Genomic DNA, 24,232 nt, shown 5'->3' with positions numbered 1-24,232 from the left:
TCAGTAATCTTGCTCTGATTTGTCATCCTGAGGGTCCCAGAGATTAAATGTAGCATAGTTTTGTTTGATAAAATCCATATTTATATCCTAACAACTAGAGGTCGACCGATTATGATTTTTCAACGCCGATACCGATTATTGGAGGACAAAAAAAGCCGATACCGATTAAATCGACCGATTTAAAAATAAAATGTATTTATATATATATATATATATATATATATCATACACACACACACACATTTTTGTAATAATGACAATTGCAACAATACTGAATGAACAATGAACACTTTTATTTTAACTTAATATAATACATAAATAAAATCTATTTAGTCTCAAATAACATGAGAACATATGTTAAAACGAACCACCAGCTTTCATGGGTCTTCAATATTCCCAGTTAATAAGTTTTAGGTTGTAGTGCAGAAAGCAAAGCTTGTTTGCATGGTCCCCTGTCAGTCTGCTCCTCCGCGAAACACAGACCTTATTTGAAGTAGATCAAGACATTATCTATGGAAGACATGAACGGTAAAATAACGAAGGAACCCCTTTCAAGTTCAGCCGCAAGTTATTACAGGAATTATAACGCGTCGACTATTTCTCTCTAAACCATATACCTTTGACTAATCCGAAAACTATCACCTCGAAAACAAAACGTTTATTACGTTCCGTATTTTATCTAACGGGTGGCATCCATGAGTCTAAATATTCCTGTTACATTGCACAACCTTCAATGTTATGTCATAATTACGTAAAATTCTGGCAAATTAGTTCGCTAAGAGCCAGGCGGCCCAAACTGTTGCATATACCCTGACTCTGCATGCAATGAACGCAAGAGAAGTGACACAATTTCACCTGGTTAATATTGCCTGCTAACCTGGATTTCTTTTAGCTAAATATGCAGGTTTAAAAATATATACTTGTGTATTGATTTTAAGAAAGAAATTGATGTTTATGGTTAAGTACACATTGGAGCAATGACAGTCATTGATTGATTGTTTTTTTATAAGATAAGTTTAAATGCTAGCTAGCAACTTACCTTAGCTTACTGCATTCGCGTAACAGGCAGGCTCCTCGTGGAGTGCAATGTAATCAGGTGTTAGAGCATTGGACTAGTTAACTGTAAGGATGCAAGATTGGATCCCCCGAGCTGACAAGGTTAAAAATCTGTCGTTCTGCCCCTGAACGAGGCAGAACGTTCCTAGGCCGTCATTGAAAACAAGAATGTGTTCTTAACTGACTTGCCTAGTTAAATAAAGATTAAATAAAGGTGTAAAAAAAAATATATATATAATAATAAAATCGGCGCCCAAAAATACCGATTTCCGATTGTTATGAAAGCTTGAAATCGGCCCTAATTAATCGGCCATTCCGATTAATAACAACTAGAGGTCAACCAATTAAATCGGCCGATTTCAAGTTTTCATAACAATCGGTAATCTGCATTTTTGGATGCCGATTGTGGCCGATTACATTGCATTCCACGAGGAGACTGCGTGGCATGCTGACCACCTGATACGCGGGTGCAGCAAGGAGCCAAGGTAAGTTGCTAGCTAGCATTAAACTTATCTTATAAAAAACAATCAATCTTAACATAATCACTAGTTAACTACACATAGTTGATAATACTAGATTAACTAGCTTTTCCTGCATTGCATATAATCAATGCGGTGCCTGTTAATTTATCATCGAATCACAGCCTACTTCGCCAAACGGGTGATGATTTAACAAAGGCGCATTTGCAAAAAAAGCACAATCATTGCACGAATGTACCTAACCATAAACATATTTTGCCTTTCTTAAAATCAATACACAGAAATATATATATTTTTAAACCTGCATATTTAGTTGAAAGAAATTAATGTTAGCAGGCAATATTAACTAGGGAAATTGTGTCACTTCTCTTGCGTTTATTGCACGCAGAGTCAGGGTATATGCAACAGTTTGGGCCGCCTGGCTCTGGCTCGTTGCGAACTAATTTGTCAGAATTTTACATAATTATGACATAACATTGAAGTTTGTGCAATGTAACAGCAAGATTTAGATTTAGGGTTGCCACCCGTTCCATAAAATACGGAACGGTCCGTATTTCACTGAAATAATAAACGTTTTGTTTTCGAAATGATAGTTTCCGGATTTGACCATATTAATGATCAAAGGCTCGTATTTCTGTGTTTATTATATTATAATTAAGTATATGATTTCATATTTCATAGAGCAGTCTGACTGAGCGGTGGTAAGCAGCAAGCTCGTAAGCATTCATTCAAACTTTATTGCGTTTGCCAGCAGCTCTTAGCAATGCTTGATCACAGCGTTGCTTATGACTTCAAGCTTATCAACTTCTGAGATTAGGCTGGCAATACTAAAGTGCCTATTAGAACATCCAATAGTCAAAGGTATATGAAATACAAATGGTAGAGAGAGAAATAGTCGACGCGTCATAATTCCTATAATAACTGCAACCTAACATTTCTTAACTGGGAATATTGAACCACCAGCTTTCATTGGTTCTGAGCAAGGAACTTAAATGTAAGATTTTTTACATGGCACATATTGCACTTTTACTTTCTTAACCAGCACTGTTTTTGCATTATTTAAACCAAATTGAGCATGTTTCATTATTTATTTGAGACAAAATAGATTTCATTTCTGTATTATATTAAGTTAAAATAAGTGTTCATTCAGTATTGTTGTCATTGCCATTATTTATATGAATATAAATAAAAAATTAATAACATTTAAAAATACGGCCGATTAAATCGGTATCGGCTTTTTGTGGTCCTCCAATAAATCGGTATCGGCGTTGAAAAATCATAATCGGTCGACCTCTAACAACATCCATGTCGTATACAGTGTTTTGCATGAATTACGACTCTTTCAACTTGCAACAGAACAATTTATTAAATCTAATCCGCAAAACATTGTTTAACCCAGTCAAATTCGGTTTCTGTGCAATCCTCAGACACTCTAGAAGGCAACCAAACTTGTTCCATCATTCAACATTACATATTGGCTACACAGCACGTCAATTAGCCCATGAAGGTCAGCCATCATTACAAACCAATGAGACGAGCGGTGTTCCCTTGATTGACAGTGTATTGGTCCTATGACCACTTATCGTAACATAGCTAGCCAGATAACCAATGAGCTGGGCTTTACAGTAGTATGTGAACGCCCTTTGACGACAAACAGCCATCAAGCTAGACCTGTGCACAACCATGTTCATTCTCAAGGGGAAAGAAAACAGAACAAATGGTAATTTGCGTTACGCAGCGGTTTGTTCTATTCTACAAACTTTCTCAAAACTGAAAAAGTAAAACTTGGCTACTAATAGGCTGACCACAAAATACATTTTAGAAATCTATGCCGTTCAATTATTGCGTCAACCAGCGTCTGCGTTGCCAAGGGCTAAAATAGAACTCCTTCTATTTCTGACGCTGATCGTGCTGCAAGGCCTGCCTCTCCCATCTCCTCATTGGTTTATAGAAGCAGATACCCACGTGCCATCTCCTCATTGGTTATACCCACGTGGGTGATTGAAAGACGAACTGTGTTGCCGGTCGGTGTAGTAATACTATGAAAGGTTAGATGCCAATCACCATATAAGTTATATGAAGAAAAAGCCTGGAAGGAAGAGAGATAACTATAAATGATTCGGTTGACCGTTTTGTGTGTGGATTAATTGTCGATGTAGAGGACCTTGTGCATTTCAGGTAAAATAACATCTCAATGTTTATATCCCAGGACAAATTAGCTAGCAACAGCAAGCTAGCTAAATAGGACAAATTAGCTAGCAAGTGCAAGCTAAATTGCATAAATGTTTAATGCTTTTCAACCTGTTCACAAATTAATGTAATTGGTTCAGAGTTTGTTTTGATATTTTAACCTGCGTGTCGTGATCGCGTTTGGTGTAGCGGGCCAAAATACATTTATGTGCGCATCCGGTTTGGGTTCCGTGTCAGAGTGGAAGAGTTGAATCGAAGTCCAAGTATACAATGTATTAACTTACCCTACAGTGTTTTCAGAAAGTATTCAGACCCCTTGACTTTTTCCCCATTTTGTTATGTTACAGCCTTATTCTAACATTTATACAATTGTTTTTTTAATCTACACACAATATCCCATAATGACAAAGAAAAAACAGGGTATTAGAAATGTATGCAAATGTATAAAAAAAACTGAAATATCACATTCACATAAGTATTCAGACCCTTTACTCAGTACTTTGTTGAAGCACCTTTGACAGAGATTACAGCCTCGAGTCTTCATGGGTATGACGCTACAAGTTTGGCACACCTGTATTTGGGGAGTTTCTCACATTCTTCTCTGCAGATCCTCTCAAGCTCTGTCAGGTTGGATGGGGAGCATTGCTGCATAGCTATTTTCAAGTCTCTCCAGAGATGTTTGATCAGGTTCAGGTCCGGGCTCTGGCTGGGCCTCTTGGACATTCAGAGACTTGTCCTGAAGCCACTCCTGCTTTGTCTTGGCTGTGTGCTTAGGGTCGTTGTCCTGTTGGAAGGTGAATCTTTGCTCCAGTCTGATGTCCTGAGCACTCTGTACTTTGCTCCGTTCATCTTTCCCTCGATCCTGACTAGTGTCCCAGTCACTGCCAATGAAAAACATCCCCACATCATGATGCTGCCATCACCATGCTTCACCGTAGGGATGGTGCCAGGTTTCCTCCAGACGTGACACTTGGCATTCAGGCCAAAGAGTTCCATCTTGGTTTCATCAGACCAGAGGATCTTGTTTCTCATCAAGTCCCCTTTAGGTTCCTTTTGTCAAACTCGAAGCAAGCAGTCATGTGCCTTTTACTGAGGAGTGGCTTCCGTCTGGCCACTCTACCATAAAGGACTGATTGGTGGAGTGCTGCAGAGATGGTTGTCCTTCTGGAAATTTCTCCCATCTCCACAGAGGAACTCTTGAGCTCTGTCAGTGTTACCATTGGGTTCTTTCACCAGATTGCTCAGTTTGGTCGAGCGGCCAGCTCTAGGTAGAGTCTTGGTGGTTCCAAACTTCTTCCTTTTAAGAATGATGGCCACTGTGTTTTGTGGGGACAGTCAATGCTGCGGAATATTTTTGGTACCCTTCCCCAGATCTGTCGCTCGACATAATCCTGTCTGAGCTCTACGGACAACTCATGGCTTGGTTTTTGCTCTGACATGCACAGTCAACTGTGGGACCTTATATAGACAGGTGTGTGCCATTCTAAATAATGTCCAATCAATTGAATTTACCACAGGTGGACTCCTATCAAGTTGTAGAAACATCTCAAGGATGATAAACGTAAACAGGATGCACTTGAGCTCAATTTTGAGTCTCATAGCAAAGGGTCTAAATACTTTTTTATTTTATTTTTAATACATTTGCAAACATTTCTAACAACTTGTTTTTTCTTTGTCATTATGGGGTATTGTGTGTAAATTGATGAGGATTTTATATATATAGTATACATTTTTTTTTTTTTTTAAATCCGTTTTAGAATAAGGCTGTAATGTAACAAAATGTGGAGAAAGTCAAGGGGTCTGAATACTTTCCGAATGCACTGTGTGTGTGTATGTTATGTTGGCTGTGGTTTGAGTGTCATGTTGCCTATTGGTCCACATATTTCATTATAGTGATTGTGTTCCCCATACTCAATATAAATGTTTATACATACAGTGGGGAGAACAAGTATTTGATACACTGCCGATTTTGCCGATTTTCCTACTTACAAAGCATGTAGAGGTCTGTAATTTTTATCATAGGTACACTTCAACTGTGAGAGACGTAATCTAAAACAAAAATCCCCAAAATCACATTGTATGATTTTTAAGTAATTAATTAGCATTTTATTGCATGACATAAGTATTTGATACATCAGAAAAGCAGAACTTAATATTTGGTACAGAATCCTTTGTTTGCAATTACAGAGATCATACGTTTCCTGTAGTTCTTGACCAGGTTTGCACACACTGCAGCAGGGATTTTGGCCCACTCCTCCATACAGACCTTCTCCAGATCCTTCAGGTTTCGGGGCTGTCGCTGGGCAATACGGACTTTCAGCTCCCTCCAAAGATTTTCTATTGGGTTCAGGTCTGGAGACTGGCTAGGCCACTCCAGGACCTTGAGATACTTCTTACGGAGCCACTCCTTAGTTGCCCTGGCTGTGTGTTTCGGGTCGTTGTCATGCTGGAAGACCCAGCCACGACCCATCTTCAATGCTCTTACTGAGGGAAGGAGGTTGTTGGCCAAGATCTCGCGATACATGGCCCCATCCATCCTCCCCTCAATACGGTGCAGTCGTCCTGTCCCCTTTGCAGAAAAGCATCCCCAAAGAATGATGTTTCCACCTCCATGCTTCACGGTTGGGATGGTGTTCTTGGGGTTGTACTCATCCTTCTTCTTCCTCCAAACACGGCGAGTGGAGTTTAGACCAAAAAGCTCTATTTTTGAATCATCAGACCACATGACCTTCTCCCATTCCTCCTCTGGATCATCCAGATGGTCATTGGCAAACTTCAGACGGGCCTGGACATGCGCCTGCTTGAGCAGGGGGACCTTGTGTGCGCTGCAGGATTTTAATCCATGACGGCGTAGTGTGTTACTAATGGTTTTCTTTGAGACTGTGGTCCCAGCTCTCTTCAGGTCATTGACCAGGTCCTGCCGTGTAGTTCTGGGCTGATCCCTCACCTTCCTCATGATCATTGATGCCCCACGAGGTGAGATCTTGCATGGAGCCCCAGACCGAGGGTGATTGACCATCATCTTGAACTTCTTCTATTTTCTTCTATTTTCTAATAATTGCGCCAACAGTTGTTGCCTTCTCACCAAGCTGCTTGCCTATTGTCCTGTAGCCCACCCCAGCCTTGTGCAGGTCTACAATTTTATCCCTGATGTCCTTACACAGCTCTCTGGTCTTGGCCATTGTGGAGAGGTTGGAGTCTGTTTGATTGAGTGTGTGGACAGGTGTCTTTTATACAGGTAACGAGTTCAAACAGGTGCAGTTAATACAGGTAATGAGTGGAGAACAGGAGGGCTTCTTAAAGAAAAACTAACAGGTCTGTGAGAGCCGGAATTCTTACTGGTTGGTAGGTGATCAAATACTTATGTCATGCAATAAAATGCAAATGAATTACTTAAAAATCATACAATGTGATTTTCTGGACTTTTGTTTTAGATTCCGTCTCTCACAGTTGAAGTGTACCTATGATAAAAATTACAGACCTCTACATGCTTTGTAAGTAGGAAAACCTGCAAAATCGGCAGTGTATCAAATACTTGTTCTCCCCACTGTATGTCTTGTGTATTTGATGTATTGACGCAGGGCTCACCCCCTGCTAAAATAAAGGTTAAATAAAACAAGTAATAGTAAACTTGACTTAACTGAAAAATAAAAAATAAATCCTCAATAGTGGTAGAGATGACCTCTGGGAGCCAACTCTAAAGAGACCACGTTCAAGCCCTCCATCCCCCACTCATTCAAAAGTAGGAACTGGTTCCTCCAGTCTGACCCCTGCTGCTTTCTCTGGCTCCACCCCCACCAGGCCATCTAGAGGTGTGAAGCTGCCAGCCCAGAAGCGGAGGAGGGCCAGTGCACCGGGGGCAACTACCACCGAGGGAGAAGACTGTTGGCACACTGTACTAGAGGATGACGTGGTGCCACTTCCACCAACATTTCAACCTAAAAGGTAGCCAGGACCTCAGCTGGACATGACTGGAAAGTACAGCCCCCTTCATCTTTGTGTTACCTTATTTTTTTATTAACATAACTATAGAGAACATACAAAAATGTTATGTACTTACATTAATCAATTACATTTACATTTTAGTCACTTATCCAGAGCGACTTACAGTAGAGTGCATACATTTTATTACATTTTTTACATACTGAGACAAGGATATCCCTACCGGCCAAGAGCAGACGCTCTTATCCAGAGCGACTTACAGTAGACTTACAATTGACCAATTCAGCCACTTGGAGGCCACTTGGCTACATTTGGGCAAACTCATGAGGGACATCTGGGAGACTTCATACTAAATATTATGTACCTCACTAGGGCTGGGCGATATGACGATATATATCGTGTGACGATAGAAAAACGTCTATGGTTTCATATTACGCTTTAGCATTTATTTCGTTGTGTCGCAAATCACACTCTTTACGGCAATAGTTTTCATCCATTGGACGTCGCTTTGCGTTCTGAAATTTGCAACACAAACAAACATGGAGGAGAGTGAACGTGACACAAAGCACGGAGACCGTACCTAAAATAAGGGCCACTTTGGTCGCATGGACGTGGTTTGGGTATGAAAATTCCGACACGGACCAGAAAACCGTCCTCTGCAGAATATGCCGCAGGCCGGTCCTGACAACAGGCTCAAACACCACTAACCTCTTTTACCACCTACGCAAGAATCAAGTGAAACAGTATGGAGAGTCTACGGATGAGACCCAAAAAAGTACAGTTGAGTGCTCAAAACAAACCCTCGACTCAGACGTTGCAAGAGGCTTTTGCCCGCGGCACAGCATATGGAAAATAATCACGAAGATAGGAGATAACAGCTGCAGTTACAACTTACATCTGCAAAGACATGGCCCCAATTTACACGGTCGAGAAACTGGGGTTTCGTGAGTTGGTGCTAACACTCGACCCAAGGTACCAAATGCTAATACCTTTATTTGTTGAGTATAATTCAAAATGTAATAAGAAATAGGCCTTTACATGTGGTCATTTTAGATAAACTATTTATTCATTGAATTAACAGAAAATGTGTATATCATGATATGTATCGTTATATGAAATGACCTATCGGGATATGAGATTTTGGCCATATCGCCCAGCACTAGCTCTCACATTCTTGAATATATCGGTCTGAAACTTTTCACACACACTGTTGCCCTGTTGTGGACAACATCTAAATTATCCCCAGCTTCCTATCTCAATGTATGGCCTTTCTTTTGCATTTCAAAGATGATGCAATAAAATTCCCAAGTTGTTGTTTTATTTGATGTTTTACCAGATCTATTGTGTTATATTCTTCCTACATTAGGAGAATATATTCTCCTACATACATCTCCACAAACTTCAAAGTGTTTCCTTTAAAATAGTATCACAAATATGCAACAGTGTGTGTGCAAAGTCATTGACTATAGCTCAGTATTCAACACCATAGTACCCTCCAAGCTCATCATTAAGCTCGGGCCCTGGGTCTGAACCCCGCCCTGTGCAACTGGGTCCTGGATTTCCTGACGGGCCGCCCCTCAGGTGGTGAAGGTATTTAACAACACCTCCACTTCGCTGATCCTCAACACAGGGGCCCCACAAGGGTGCGTGCTTAGCCCCCTCCTGCACTCCCTGTTCACCCATGATTGCGTGGCCACGCACGCCTTCTACTTAATCAAGTTTGCAGACAACACAACAATAGTAGCACCACCCGCAACCGCAGGGCTCTCCAGAGGGTGGTGCGGTCTGCCGAACGCATCACCAGGGGCAAACCATCTGCCCTTCAGGACACTTACAGAACCCAATGTCACTGGAAGGCCAAAAAGATCATCAAGTACAACAACCACCCGAGCCACTGCCTGTTCACCTCGCTCATCATCCAGAAGGCGAGGTCAGTTCAGGTGCATTAAAGCTGGGACCGAGAGACTGAAAAACAGCTTCTATCTCAAGGCCATCAGACTGTTAAATAGCCATCACTAGTACCTTAGAGGCTGCTGCCCTATATACATAGACTTGAAATCACTGGCCACTTTAATAATGGAACACTCGGTCACTAATAAATTTACATATTTTGCATTACTCATCTCATATGTATATACTATTCTACTCTACTGTATTTTAGTCTATGCCGCGCTGACATTGCTCATCCAAATATTTATATATTCTTAATTCCATTCATTTACTTTAGATTTGTGTGTATTGTTGTGAAATTGTTAGATATTACTTGTTAGATACTACTGCACCGTTGGAGCTAGAAACAAGCATTTAGCTACACCAGCAATAACATCTGCTAAACGTGTATGTGGCCAATCAAATTCGATTTGATCCTTGCCTCAGGTCCTGAGCTACAGCCAGTTAGATTTGGGTATGTCATTTTAGTCGGATATTGAGATGAAGGGTTCTAACCAGAAGAGGTTCTAATTTGTTTTTATAAAGAGAAATGCCATGGTGGCCACGGCACAATTTAGAAGTAGCCCAAAAACCAGCAACCAATACATTTTCACCAGGACATCATTTTCAAAGTAGTCCAAGCTGCAGGAAAACCGCAGACATGGCAACACTGGTGCATGTGCACATGAAATAAAGGGTAGCTACACAAATCAAAATGTATTCGTTTTTCAAAAGTGGTCCCCTGGTGTGATTAAAACATTAAAATGTGTGATTTTCAGAGCAAAAACCTGGAAAATCAGTCATTCTCCTTGCGGTATCGTGATACTAAACCTGGTATAGAAGTCAAACTTCTGGTATCGTGACAACACAAACATATGGTAATCATCCTCCTCATCACTCACCTCCAAAGAGTATAGGCTCCTCCACCTTCACCCACTGAGAGCTGGGCATGGCCACCAGAGCCCCCTTCTCCCTCCGCATTAAGCACATGGTGATGAGGTCACCGACTGCATACTGCCTGGTTTCCATCGCAACCACACTGCAGTGAGACATGAGGGGATAGAGTGCGTTATTCACCATTTTCAACCATTATATTTTCTTTCCCAAAGGTGGCGATACAGAATGTTCTAATAGTGCTGTTTAACATCTCTAACCTTTTGAGGTCATCAGAGTGCACAGACTCATAGCAGATGGGGCACTTGGACCAGCTCTTGTCACTGAGAGACAGGTAGTGCAGCATGCATGGCCAGCAGAAGATATGGCCACAGCGGGTGATATGGGCCGCTACCGGGGGGTAGAGGCAGATGGGGCAGGAGGGCACCTCATGACTGTAGATGCGCTGGAGGGGGGAAATAATAGATGCAATAAAAGTCCAATTAGGAGGTGGAGATTTCAAGCGAAAGAGAGGGCTGATGTACGGAACCTACCACTTGCTGCACACAGTCCCAGTTCACCAGAGTGTCTGGGTCAGTGAAGTGAGCCTTGTAGTCCTGGTCATCGGTCACCACAAACTGGCAACTAAGGCAAAAGGAGACCAAAAAGTTAATAAACACCAAACTAACAATTCAACAAGCCTTCTGTCATACTGTACAAGAAAGATTTGAATTGAGAGGGCGCTCACTTGGCCTGCAGGAAAAGCTCCTTGTTGAAGGGCTTATGCTTGTGGCCCCACTTGTTGCGGCGGCCCCAGCAGGAGTGTCCTTCTCCTCCTAGACCACCATGGCCCACACGAGGCTCAAAGGTGAAGTTGAGCAAGTGGTTTAGACTGATCTTTTTAGGTCCAGCAAACTGAGCCGGGCTGAACTCAGCCTGGCGGCACTCTGCTACCTGAGGGAAGGGAGAAAATAATTAGAACCCGACTTTCCTGGTTTATTATTATTATTATTATTCCTATGGGTTGATGCTGCCTTGTTTCTACCGATCAGTGACTCAAACCATTCTAGCATATAAATATTCACTGTAATAAGTGCTATTTAAGAGCTAACAAGATCCCAAAAGTTGGAATATACAAGTATAGGGCCGAACAAAGCTCTCTTAAATAGGCTTATGTAGGTTATTCCATAGCCAACAACAGATTCATGTTTTTGTTATCTTGTGAATGCTCACCTCTTCACATCTTCCTCCACCTGTAACGCCATACTGCCGGGATCCACCTCTCTGGGGAGGTCTCTTGTCAAAATTCTTGCTTTTCTGTGAATTGGTGCGACGAGGGCCAGGGAAACTGTCACTCTTGGGAACGGAGGGCTCTCGCTTGCGGCTGTAGCGCTTAGAACCTCCATTATTCTTACCATCTGGGGAGAATCACAGGGGAAAATAAGGGGATTTATCATTCCAGCAGGATGATCAGCAATTCTATTTGCATTATCATAGCTTTTCTCATGCTCACTGTTGCGGGGCACTGTGATGTAAAGTAGAAATTAACTTGTACCAGCTTGTAGCCTAAATCAACCAAGGGAAGGGTGAAGATTATGCAAATCTTGCTGATATTATTACTGTTGTACCAAATACCTCTCTGAAAGACACCAAAGCAGAAAGGCATATTGGTAAAAGGTAAACATATCCTGCCGGTCCTCTAGTTTAAAAAAAAGCTAATCTTTAGAACCCACATGACTAGTACAGGGTGGGCCGTGTCATGTGCACTTATCAGCACAAGCCAGAGCAAGTCAAGTCATACTTGCACACAAGTGATAGATCACTCTAAAATGACCTGTTATGTGTGTAGATCCTGTTACATGCCTCAATCCCAAATGAATGGCAAAGATACAGTCTACAACAGTGGTCAGCAACCGGTCGACCCCTACCTAAACCATTTTATATTTCAACTTCAAATGAGGTAGAGATTAGAGGTCGACCGATTATGATTTTTCAACGCCGGTACCGATTATTGGAGGACCAAAAAAAAATATTAATCGGCCGATTTTTAAAATGTATTTTATTTGTAATAATGACAATTACAACAATACTGAATGAACACTTATTTTAACTTAATATAATACATCAATAAAAATCAATTTAGCCTCAAATAAATAATGAAACATGTTCAATTTGGTTTAAATAATGCAAAAACAAAGTGTTGGAGAAGAAAGTAAAAGTGCAATATGTGCCATGTAAAAAAGCTAATGTTTAAGTTCCTTGCTCAGAACATGAGAACATATGAAAGCTGGTGGTTCCTTTTAACATGAGTCTTCAATATTCCAAGGTAAGAGGTTTTAGGTTGTAGTTAATATAGTATTTATAGGACTATTTCTCTCTATACCATTTGTATTTCATATACCTTTGACTATTTGATGTTCTTATAGGCACTATAGTATTGCCAGGAACACAACGACAACAGCCACACTCGAAGCAGCGTTACCCATCGCTCCACAAAAGCCGCGGCCCTTGCAGAGCAAGGGGAATAACTACTCCAAGTCTCAGAGCGAGTGACTTTTGAAACGCTATTAGTGCGCACCCCGCTAACTAGCTAGCCATTTCACATCGGTTACACCAGCCATTAGGCTGATAGGCTTGAAGTCATAAACAGCGCTGTGCTTGCAAAGAGCTGCTGGGAAAACGCACGAAAGTGCTGTTTGAATGAATGCTTACGAGTCTGCTGCTGCCTACCATCGCTCAGTCAGACTGCTCTATCAAATCATAGACTTAATTATAACATAACACACAGAAATACGAGCCTTTGGTCATTAATATGGTAAAATCCGGAAACTATCATTTCGAAAACAAAACGTGAAAAAACGGAACCGTTCGGTATTTTATCCAACGGGTGGCATCCCTAAGTCTAAATATTCTTGTTACATTGCACAACCTTCAATGTTCTGTCATAATTACGTAAAATTCTGGAAAATTAGTTCGCAATGAGCCAGGCAGCCCAAACTGTTGCATATACCCTGACTCTGCGTGCAATGAACGCAAGAGAAGTGACACAATTTCACCTGGTTAATATTGCCTGCTAACCTGGATTTCTTTTAGCTAAATATGCAGGTTTAAAAATATATACTTCTGTGTATTGATTTTAAGAAAGGCATTGGTGTTTATGGTTAGGTACAGTCGTCCAACGATTGTGCTTTTTTCGCAAATGAGCTTTTGTTAAATCATCCCCCAGCGTTGCATTGATTATACGCAACGCAGGACACGCTAGATAAACTAGTAATATCATCAACAATGTGTAGTTATAACTAGTGATTATGATTGATTGATTGTTTTTTAAGATAAGTTTAATGCTAGCTAGCTTTCAACTTACCGTGGCTTCTACTGCATTCGCGTAACACACACAAGCAGTCAGTCTCCTTGTGGAGTGCAACGAGAGGCAGGTGGTTATAGCGTTGGACTAGTTAACTGTAAGGTTGCAAGATTGGATCCCCCGAGCTGACAAGGTGAAAATCTGTCGTTCTGCCCCTGAACAAGGCAGTTAACCCACCGTTCCTAGGCCGTCATTGAAAATAAGAATGTGTTCTTAGCTGACTTGCCTAGTTAAATAAAGGTGTAAAAAAAAAAAAAAACCCCGGCTAAATCGGCGCCCAAAAATACAGATTTCCGATTGTTATGAAAACTTGAAATCGGCCCTAATTAATCGGCCATTCCGATTAATCGGTCGACCTCTAGTAGAGATGTCCCAAAGATCACAGATAGCGGAGGGAGGGAGAGCTATGCTGCTATAACAGCCTCCACTCTTCTGGGAAGGCTTTCCACTAGATGATGGAACATTGCTCCAGGGACTTACTTCCATTCAGCCACAAGAGCATTAGTGAGGTCGGGCACGGATGTTGGGAGATTAGGCCTGGTTCCAATTCAAACCAAAGATGTTCGATGAGGTTGAGGTTAGGGCTCTGTGCAGACCAGTCAAGTTCTTTCACACCTCTCAAACCATTTCTGTAACACCTCGCTTTGTGCACAGGGGCATTGTCATGCTGAAACAGGAAAGGTCCTTCGCCAAACTTTTGCCACAAAGTAAGAAGCACAGAATCGTCTAGAATGTCATTGTAAGCTGTAGCATTAAGATTTCCCTTCACTGGAACCAAGGGTCCAAGCTCAAACCATGAAAAACAGCCCCAGACCATTAATCCTCCTCCGCCAAACTTTACAGTTGGCACTATGCATCGGGGCAGGTAACGATCTCCTGGCATCTGCCAAACCCAGATTCATCTGTTGGACTGCCAGATTGTGAAGTGATTCATTACTCCAGAGAACGCATTTCCACTGCTCCAGAGTCTAATTACATTTTACATTTAAGTCATTTAGCAGACGCTCTTATCCAGAGCGACTAATGGCGGCGAGCTTTACATCACTTCAGCCGACGTATGGCCTTACGCGTGGTGATCTTAGGCTTGTGCTTGGCCGTGGAAACCCATTTCATGAAGCTCCCGATGAACAGTTCTTGTGCTGACGTTGCGTCTAGAGGCAGTTTGGAACTTGCTAGTGAGTGTGGTGTGGCCTACCACTTCACGCCTGAGCCTACTACTTCACAAGAACAGCACTTGCAGTTGACCGGGGCAGCTCTAGCAGGGCAGAAATTTGACAAACGGACTTGTTGGAAAGGTGGCATCCTATGACGGTGCGAAAGTCACTGAGCTCTTTAGTAAGGCCATTCAACTGCCAATGTTTGTCTATGGAGATCGCATGGCTGTGCTCTTGATTTTATACACCTGTCTCTGAAATAGTAAAATCCACTAATTTGAAGGGTTGTCCACATACCTTTGTACATAGTGTATAATATGGCCTGATAAGAATATTGGCAAGTCAAGCATAGCCAATATGCTGTGATAATGTATTAGGCCTAATGCACAAACCTCATTCCTACAGAACTGTATTTTTTTTGTTTATGTTGCATAGGCTTGTTTTTTTTAAGTCATGTTCAAAAAAAATTATATTAGAGCGGTAGACCCCGGCTTGCTTTTTGACTGCGAAAGTGATCTTGACTCAAAAGATTGGTGATCACTGTTCTACAACGACGAAATGAGATGTCATCCACTGTCGTAAGGCCTATAACTAGCTAACTTAACTCCACCAGCCTCTATGGACGACTGTACAAAAATACAAAATTAATATTCTGTATATGCATGAAACAGACACTTGGAATAATTTTCTCCTCAACGGAGGGTCACATATAGCAGTTATGAAACAGCCCACCTTAGCCTGTTTGGACAATAGTTTACCTGTGGTTAGATATCAGTAACATATTGAAAAGGCCTATATACATGAAATTCAATGCAATGTGCAGAAAGCATTATGCACCCGACTCTTGGTGAATGTTTCAATGCTCTGTCAAAAGGCACGACTTACATCTCCTCCAATATCACGTAAACAAACCAGCCCTACAACGTAGCGTGGATCAGAGTATGTGAGCGGAGCGTGCCCAATGTGACTGCAGCGTGGCGCGAGATTCCCAAAGGCTGGAGCGTCGGCCTCCTCGCCCGCTTCAATTTCGCTCCAGTAGTTCTCACTTCATGAGCTCAGGGCATGCCCGCCACAGCATGGATTTGTAGTCTACTTGTGTGCTACTAATAGCCCCTTGCTTTAGCTACTGTCATGAAGTTCCCTAAATATTTTCATATAGAAACTGATAAAAATCAAGGTAACTTATAAAGATCAGGACCAAGAGCAAGAGAGAAGGTGCGGTGATGTAGTGTCCACAACTAAAGAATAATTGTGGAATCTGAAAATACACTTATCTGAAGTATAATGTGCACGTAGTAAGTACACTATGCTAAAAGAAAGGAATGAGGTGGGTAGATAAATACTTTGCTAGAATGGCACACAAACTACAAATCAGATCTCTTAAACATTTTGTTATATTATCTATACAATAGGCCATAACTGATTTTGGCCCAATAAGCCTGGCATATTTGATTGGGTTATTTAGCCAATTAAACAACTATGCCCAGCCTGTGCCCAGCCTGGCAAGAACGCCCAAAAAAGGGTGTTTAGCATCCCCAGCGGCTCTGCAAGTGTGGAGAGAATATTCTTCGCTGCTGACCTGCTCTCCAGGCACCATCGCATGAGCCTGAAGCCACAGACGGGCCAAACTCATGATTCTGAAAATAAATTCAAAAGGAAAGTCATTTTTTATTTCATTTGTATTTAAATTCTAAGTAAGTCACAGCCTATATGCGCAATTTATAGAATGTAATGATTTAATACTATGAAATGTGCTTCATGTCCCTACCAACCTATTGTGTCGCACTTGCAACTGCTTCAATGTATTTCTTTTGTAGGCTATAGCCTTGAAATAATATAGCCTAAATAATTAATTTTAATTCCTTCTTAGGCTCACTGTCTGGCTCCTGACCCATTTAGTGTTTATGCTGTTTAATATGACACGTAGTCTATTGAAATGATGGTCACTTCTTACATTCACCTTCATGTTTTTTCAATTACTTTTCATTCAAATCCATATGGTTTGGTTTCAATACCTTAAAACCAACTTGGTAGGTCCAGGTAGTCACAAAAACAGATGGGGGCCGGTTCAATTGTGATCTTAATGAGTGGAGCAAATTCAGAGCAGGAGTTTTTTCCCCCTGTGAGCGTGGAGTGGTTTTTAGGAAAGACATGGACATACATGGAGCGCAAGCACGAGCGGGATTTCCAACCGCTCAACTCTGCTCACACGCTCTGGCTTGGATGACCAGTGTGTTGTGAACAACAATGGTGGAATTGGCAGTTCACCTTCAAAATAAAAGTCCCCCACTGAACTGATGCAAACGTATAAAAAGTGTAATCGTGCAACTGTACTAGACGCTAAACAAAGTTGAAATGTTGATGTATAAATTCAGCAAAAGACAATAATTAATTTGACACAAAAAAATGTAAGAAATCTGTTGAAACTGCACTGTGGATGTATTATACTTCAGAATTGCATTAGGGACATACAGTACCAGTCAAACGTTTGGACACCTACTCATTCAAGGGTTTTTCTTTATTTTTACATAGTAGAATAATAGTGAAGACATCAAAACTATGAAATAACACATATGGAATCATGTAGTAACCACATTTTTTTAACAATTCAAAATATATTTGAGATTCTTCAAAGTAGCCACCCTTTGCCTTGATGACAGCTTTACACACTCTTGGCATTCTCTCAAACAGCTTCATGAGGTAGTCAACTGGAATGCATTTCAATTAACAGGTGTGGCTTGTTAAAAGTCCATTTTTGGAATTTCTTTTAATCTTAATGGGTTTGAGCCAATCAGTTATGTTGTGACAAGGTAGGGGGGTATACAGAAGATGGTTCTTTACCAAACAGGGCTAAGTCCATATTATGGCAAGAATAGCTCAAATAAGCAAAGAGAAACGACAGTCCATCATTACTTTAAGACATGAAGGTCAGTCAATAAGGAAAATTAAGAAATTTGAACGTTTCTTCAAGTGCAGTCACAAAAACCATCAAGCGCTATGATGAAACTGGCTCTCCTGAGGACCGCCACAGGAAAGGAAGATCCAGAGTTACCTCTGCTGCAGAGGACAAGTTCATTAAAAAAAGTTACCAGCCTCAGAAAAAAGAAAAGAAATGTAATCGGCAATTAACTGCACCTCAGATTGCAGCCCAAATAATTGCTTTAAAGTTCAAGTAACAGGCACATCTCAACATCAACTATTCAGAGTTGACTGTGTGAATCAGGCCTTCATGGTCGAATTGCTGCAAAGAAACCGCTATTAAAAGGACACCAGTAAGAAGTGACTTCCTTGGGCAAAGAAACACGAGCAATGGACATTAGACCGATGGAAATCGGTCCTTTGGACTGATGAGTCCAAATTTGAGAATTTGTTCCAACCGCCGTGTCTTTGTGAGACGCAGAGTAGGTGAACGGATGATCTCTGCATGTTTTGTTCCCACCCTGAAGCATGGAGGAGGTGATGTGATGGTGCTTTGCTGGTGACACTGTGATTTATTTGGAATTCAAGGCTCACTTAACCAGCATGGCTACCACAACATTCTGCTGTGAAACGCCATCCCATCTGGTTTGCGCTTAGTAGGACTATCATTTGTTTTTCAACAGGACAATGACACAAAAAACACATCCAGGCTGTGTAAGGGCTATTTGACCAAGAAGGAGAGTGATGGAGTGCTGCATCAGATGACCTGGCCTCCACAATCACCTGACCTCAACCCAATTGAGATGGGTTGGGATGAGTTGGACCGCAGAGTGAAGGAAAAGCAGCCAACATGTGCTCAGCATATGTGGGAACTCCTTCAAGACTGTTGGAAAAGCATTTCAGGTGAAGCTGGTTGAGAGAATGCCAAGAGGTGCAAAGCTGTCATCAAGGCAAAGGGTGGCTACTTTGAAGATTCTCAAATACACTTTTTTGGTTACTACATGATTCCATGTGTTATTTCATAGTTTTGATGTCTTCGCTATTATTCTACAATATAGAAAATAGTGAAAATAAAAACCCTTGAATGAGTAGGTGTCCAAACTTTTGACTGGTACTGTATATTGCAATGTATAGCCTTACCCCATTTCATGGACTCGATCCCTAGGTATCAGCCTACTCAGTAACCACGTTTATGCGAGTAAAGCCATACCGTATACATTTATTTTTTTACTTAAAAATCACGACAGCTGTGATGGAAACAATTCCGGTACAATTTTATAAATGCTGACAGAATGCGAGAAATGGCAGTGGAAACACATTTATGGGCAAATATTGATATAATAACCATCATATCGAAGTAAATTTGGAGTCACGCGATGATGTGTGGTCCTTTTACTACAACTCGGGGAAACCATGCAGTTTATTAGGCTACAGATTAAATAAGTTATGAACAACTTCACAAGGTGGTGAACGTGCACGGTGATCCTGCTGCTCCTTTCCAATAAATATCGAGGGTCTTATTCTGGTGACATGATGATCGATGCTTGACTCACTCTTATCTAGGGCTGTGACGGTCATGACATTTTGCCATGCAAAAGACTGCCGGTGTCATGGTAATTGCCCATTAATTAACAAACACATTTAGCATCTCCAGGTCTCCACGCCTTTGGAACAGCTACATAAAAGTAGATGTCTAATAAATTCATTTCATATACACCATCAAAATAAATACATTTTCTTAGGCAGGTCTAAAGAAACATGATAAAAAATGGATTTCAGAATAACAGAATATTGTATGTTATCTGGTTATGTGCCACAGAGGACGACAATTCACATTTATGTTACTTGTATTCTCATTTTTACTTTCAAAGGGAAAATAAAAAAATTATGAATGTTGGGTTCTTACATTTCCCACAATCCCACCCTGTACAAAACAACATGCAGATGTCTCATCCGAGTCTCTGTCGTACCTATTGTGTTTATTGGACATTAATTTTGCATTGTACAGCCTTACCCCATTTCATGGACCCAATATTCATAGGTAAGGCTGTACATTGCAATATGAATGTCCAATACACAGAATAGACTGACTGGGAAGGGGATTTTCCACAGGTTTGTTCCACCTCAAAAAGCACTTTAAGAGGATTGACACCAACCATCTCAGATTGTTCTGAAATCGTTCACCCAAAATGACATTTGTTTCCTTACCTTGACAATAGACTGCTTACAGGGTATGACTGCAACCCATGGTTTGGTTTTGTTGCCCACTGTTTCAAATGCTAACTTCTTGGCATTTGTGGCACAAATCTAATGCAAGTCAATGGTATCTATATTAGCATTTCAAAACTTTATGGTCAAATCATTAAGTATCTAAAAATTGTTACTTATAGATCAGGGATTGGCAAATTGGGGCCCGTGGCAATTACACCTTGCATATTCTACTATTCTAACTTGCAACAGTAAATTGAGACTCTCTCTCCCCAGTCAGTCTCAATATACTTTGCAATTTAGAATACGCAAGGTGTAATTTCAATTTCATTGTGCATCAGCAGTTCTTCTCTTGTTATGTAACACGGAACCCAAACCGGCTGCGTGTGTGCATAAATGTATTTTGTCCCCCCACACCAAACGCGATCACGACACGCAGGTTAAAATATCAAAACAAACTCTGAACCAATTACATTAATTTGGGGACAGGTCAAAAAGCATGAAACATTTATGGCAATTTAGCTAGCTAGCTTGCACTTGCTAATTTGTCCCATTTATCTAGCTTGCTGTTGCTAGCCAATTTGCCCTGGGATATAAACATTGAGTTATTTTACCTGAAATGCACAAAGTCCTCTACTCCGACAATTAATCCACACACAAAACGTTCAACCGAATCGTTTATAGTCTTCTCTTCTTTGAACTTATATGGTGATTGGCATCTAAACTTTTATAGTATTACCACGACGACCGACAACACAGTTCATCTTTCAATCACCCACATTGGTATAACCAATGAGGGGATAGCACGTGGGTACCTGCTTCTATAAACCAATGAGGAGATGGGAGAGGCAGGACTTGCACTGCGATCTACGTCACAAATAGAACTGACTTCTATTTTAGCCCATGGCAACACAGACGCTCATTGACATGCGCGAGCAGTATGGGTGCAATAATTTAATAATATTGATTTCTAAATATATTTTGCAACACGAGCGGTGTAGTCAGGGTATAAGTCACTGACAGTCACTCAATTAGCCCATGTCTGCACATTTTTTTGAGATTGTTTAGTTTAGATAGCTGGCCGCTAGACAAACTTGTAGTTGGCCTAATTATTATTGAATTACCAATCAGGGGTCCACCATTGAATTAGTTAGTCACTGACGAACTGACTAAGTTGAAATCGGTATTTGACACGGGTTTCAACGCCACCATCAACCTGAATATCACATGAAAAACGTAATATTTCTCTACACCCTATGGCAAAAAGTGTAGAACTGCAGGAAATTGGCTGTAAAACCGCAAATGTTCCTCTGTCCCATGGCAAAATGAGTAGAATTACATGAAATTAGTTATAAAATTGCAGAATATTCTCCCTCCCCATTTCAAAATGTGTAGAATTACAGCCAACGTGCTTTAAAAACCACAACATTTTCTCTACTTCCCATGGCAAAGTGTAGAAATGCACATTTAAAAAAATATATATAAATCAGTAAAGTCACTACCCGCTGTCAAGAAGGGGTAGCTAAAATGTTTTGCTCACACGGTGGGGACGGGGGAGCATCATGATGATTTCAGATGTTGTGCCCCCCATCCCAATCAAAGTTGCCCATCCCCTTTATAGATCATTTGGTTACGAAGCACAAAAGCGCTAATATAGATACCACTGATTTGTGCTACAAATGCAAAAATGTTAGCATTTGAAACAGTGACAATGTTACCAAAACATGGGTTGCAGTCATACCTTGTCCATAGAGCATTTACATGGTAAGGAAACCAAAATGTTATTTGGTTAAACAAAACACCTAATAGAAGGAACAGCTCCTTCTAGTGGTCAAAAGCTGGTCATTATAGGTATATATCCCCTTCTATAAACTGAAATGATTAATTTCACTGATGGGGGGGTGACATCACCAAATTCACTGAGAAGACATTACACAGGATGAAGAAACAATACTCCAAGCCGCAGTTCCATACTACTTCAGACATACGAGAACTGATACTCTATACTTGTTGTTCGGTTGGGATTGGCGTGGGGTGGTCCGTGGGTGGCTTTTGACCAGTTCTTTGGAGTCATGTCTTACTCATTGTTAGAAAAAAGTTTGGCCCAAATCGGATGTTAGGTACTGGGCATATATTTATTGAATATTATAATAATCCTATAAACAAAAAAATTGTCACTGGATGCAATCACTTTGCTTAATTTCTCAGAGATCAAATTACATTTCAACAAAATAATATTACTGGAATGCTCATCTTTTCTGTTCTATCTACAGAATCAATTTCAGAACAATCTGAGATGGTGGGTGTTATGGCTTATGACATGGAATGACCCCACAGTTACACTATATCTAAGAAGCTAATATTTGTATAAACTCTTTAGAATTGTAATCTGTGGGTGTCATTTAGTAGGCTGATTAGCCGTTACCTATGGACCTTGTGTCGCTCTACTCCGTGACACCCAAAGACTACAATTCTAAACCAGCTAGAAGGAGATTGGCTAGGATTTAGTTCGAATTAGAAAAGACATTGATTAATGTTCACCTGTTTTCGGTTTAGATTCTCCAGGTGTTGGGCCTGTAGAACTCGAACGGGGCGGAACCTTGTTGCTGTTGGCATTGCTGTTTGGATTCTTCTCCATGGTTGTGTCCTTTCTGCGAGAGGTATTTAGGCCGAGCTCCGGGGAGAGAGCGTCCGAACTCCCTAGCATTAAATGGGACAAAGGGAGAGGAGAGTGGATTGTAGCGAGTGCGGGTCAGGCAGCGAAGGCCCTGTTTAATTTCGGTCAAACTGGGAGACTCCATTACGGCGACATCTTGACAACAAAACAAACCAAGAAAAATAGAGACACAATTTAGGCGTCTCAGTAATGGAGGCGGTGTAGAAATTGAGAACGAAGCGAAGGCTCACACCGCGGGGCCAAGACCCAGGAAAGTTGAGCGTTTTCGCGTTCTGGGAAACACTTGGCCCCAAAAAGGCGTTGACCGTTCTCCAAAGAATGGAAAACGGACAATTGTGAAGTTATCCCCCAAAAATATATTATCTAACGGACGAGCTAAAACTAATGGCGACAGGTCGCCAAACAGGAACCACAGAGACCCGGATGAGACGTTTGCGCGTTGTTGTTTTGTACAGGGTGGGATTGTGGGAAATGTAGTAGGAACCCAACATCCGTATTGTTTGTGTTTCTTTCTGAAAGTAAAAATGAGAATACAAGTAACATACATGTGAATACTAGTTCAGAGTGAATTGTCGTCCCCCTCATTGTGGTCCTTCTCTAAATGTTTGAGGAAAAAGTGGCAGTATGGTTGGCTAGCTCTGGAAAACCCAAGGGGGGGTACATATACCCAGACCTTGAGTTCTCAATTGAATGTACCGCATGGACTATAGCTGGATCAATGAAGAAATTGGAGGGGAGGAAGTGTAGTCACGGTTGGAGTCAGTGTTCTTGAAAATACAGCTGGGTGTAACTTTCCTAAAACATTAAGTATATATTTTGTAATTGATTAAAAAAAATATACACACACACACACACTTTACAAAAATATAAAACACATGTTTCATGAGCTTAAATTAAAGAGCCCAGAAATGTTCCATATGGACAGAAACATATTTCTCTCAGATTTGTTTACATCCCTGTTAGTGAGCATTGCTCCTGTGCCAAGATAATCCATCTACCTGACAGGTGTGGCAAATCAAGAAGTTGATTAAACAGCATGATCATTACACAGGTGCACCTTGTGCTGGGAACATAAGGCCACTAAAATGTACAGTTGTCACAACACAATGCCACAGATGTCTCAAGTTGAGGGAGTGTGCAATTAGCATGCTGACTGCAGGAATGTCCACTAGAGCTGCTGCCAAATAATTTAATTCTCTACCACAACTTTGTTTTAGAGAATTTGGCAGTACGTCCAACCGGCCTCACAACCGCAAACCATGTGTAACCACAGCAGCCCAGGACCTGCACATCAGGCTTCTTCACCTGCGTGAACGTTTGAGGCCAGCCACCCGGACAGCTGATGAAACTGAGGAGTATTTCTGTCTGTAATAAAGCCCTTTTGTGGGGAAAAACTCATTCTGATTAGTTGGGCCTGGCTCCCATGTGGGTGGGCTTGGGA

At 41.1% G+C, this 24,232-nt stretch overlaps 1 protein-coding gene across 1 annotated transcript in view; it reads right to left on the bottom strand.

Moving 5' to 3' along the window:
• Positions 1-23,229, bottom strand: part of rnf10 (ring finger protein 10) — a 31,031-nt gene extending 7,802 nt beyond the window's left edge. The window contains exons 1-6 of the mRNA XM_071353432.1: positions 22,656-23,229; positions 11,703-11,887; positions 11,218-11,423; positions 11,024-11,114; positions 10,751-10,935; positions 10,499-10,635 (exon numbers count right to left, since the gene is read on the bottom strand). Of these exons, the coding sequence (XP_071209533.1) occupies positions 10,499-10,635; positions 10,751-10,935; positions 11,024-11,114; positions 11,218-11,423; positions 11,703-11,887; positions 22,656-22,821 (970 nt within the window). The 5' untranslated portion in view covers positions 22,822-23,229. The remainder of the gene's footprint in view (positions 1-10,498; positions 10,636-10,750; positions 10,936-11,023; positions 11,115-11,217; positions 11,424-11,702; positions 11,888-22,655) is intronic.
• Positions 23,230-24,232: the final 1,003 nt, after the last annotated feature.

The sequence above is a fragment of the Salvelinus alpinus genome, chromosome 19 (genome assembly GCF_045679555.1).
Source record: "Salvelinus alpinus chromosome 19, SLU_Salpinus.1, whole genome shotgun sequence".
Classification (NCBI taxonomy): Eukaryota; Metazoa; Chordata; class Actinopteri; order Salmoniformes; family Salmonidae; genus Salvelinus; species Salvelinus alpinus.
This window is presented reverse-complemented; position numbering and strand designations above follow the sequence as displayed.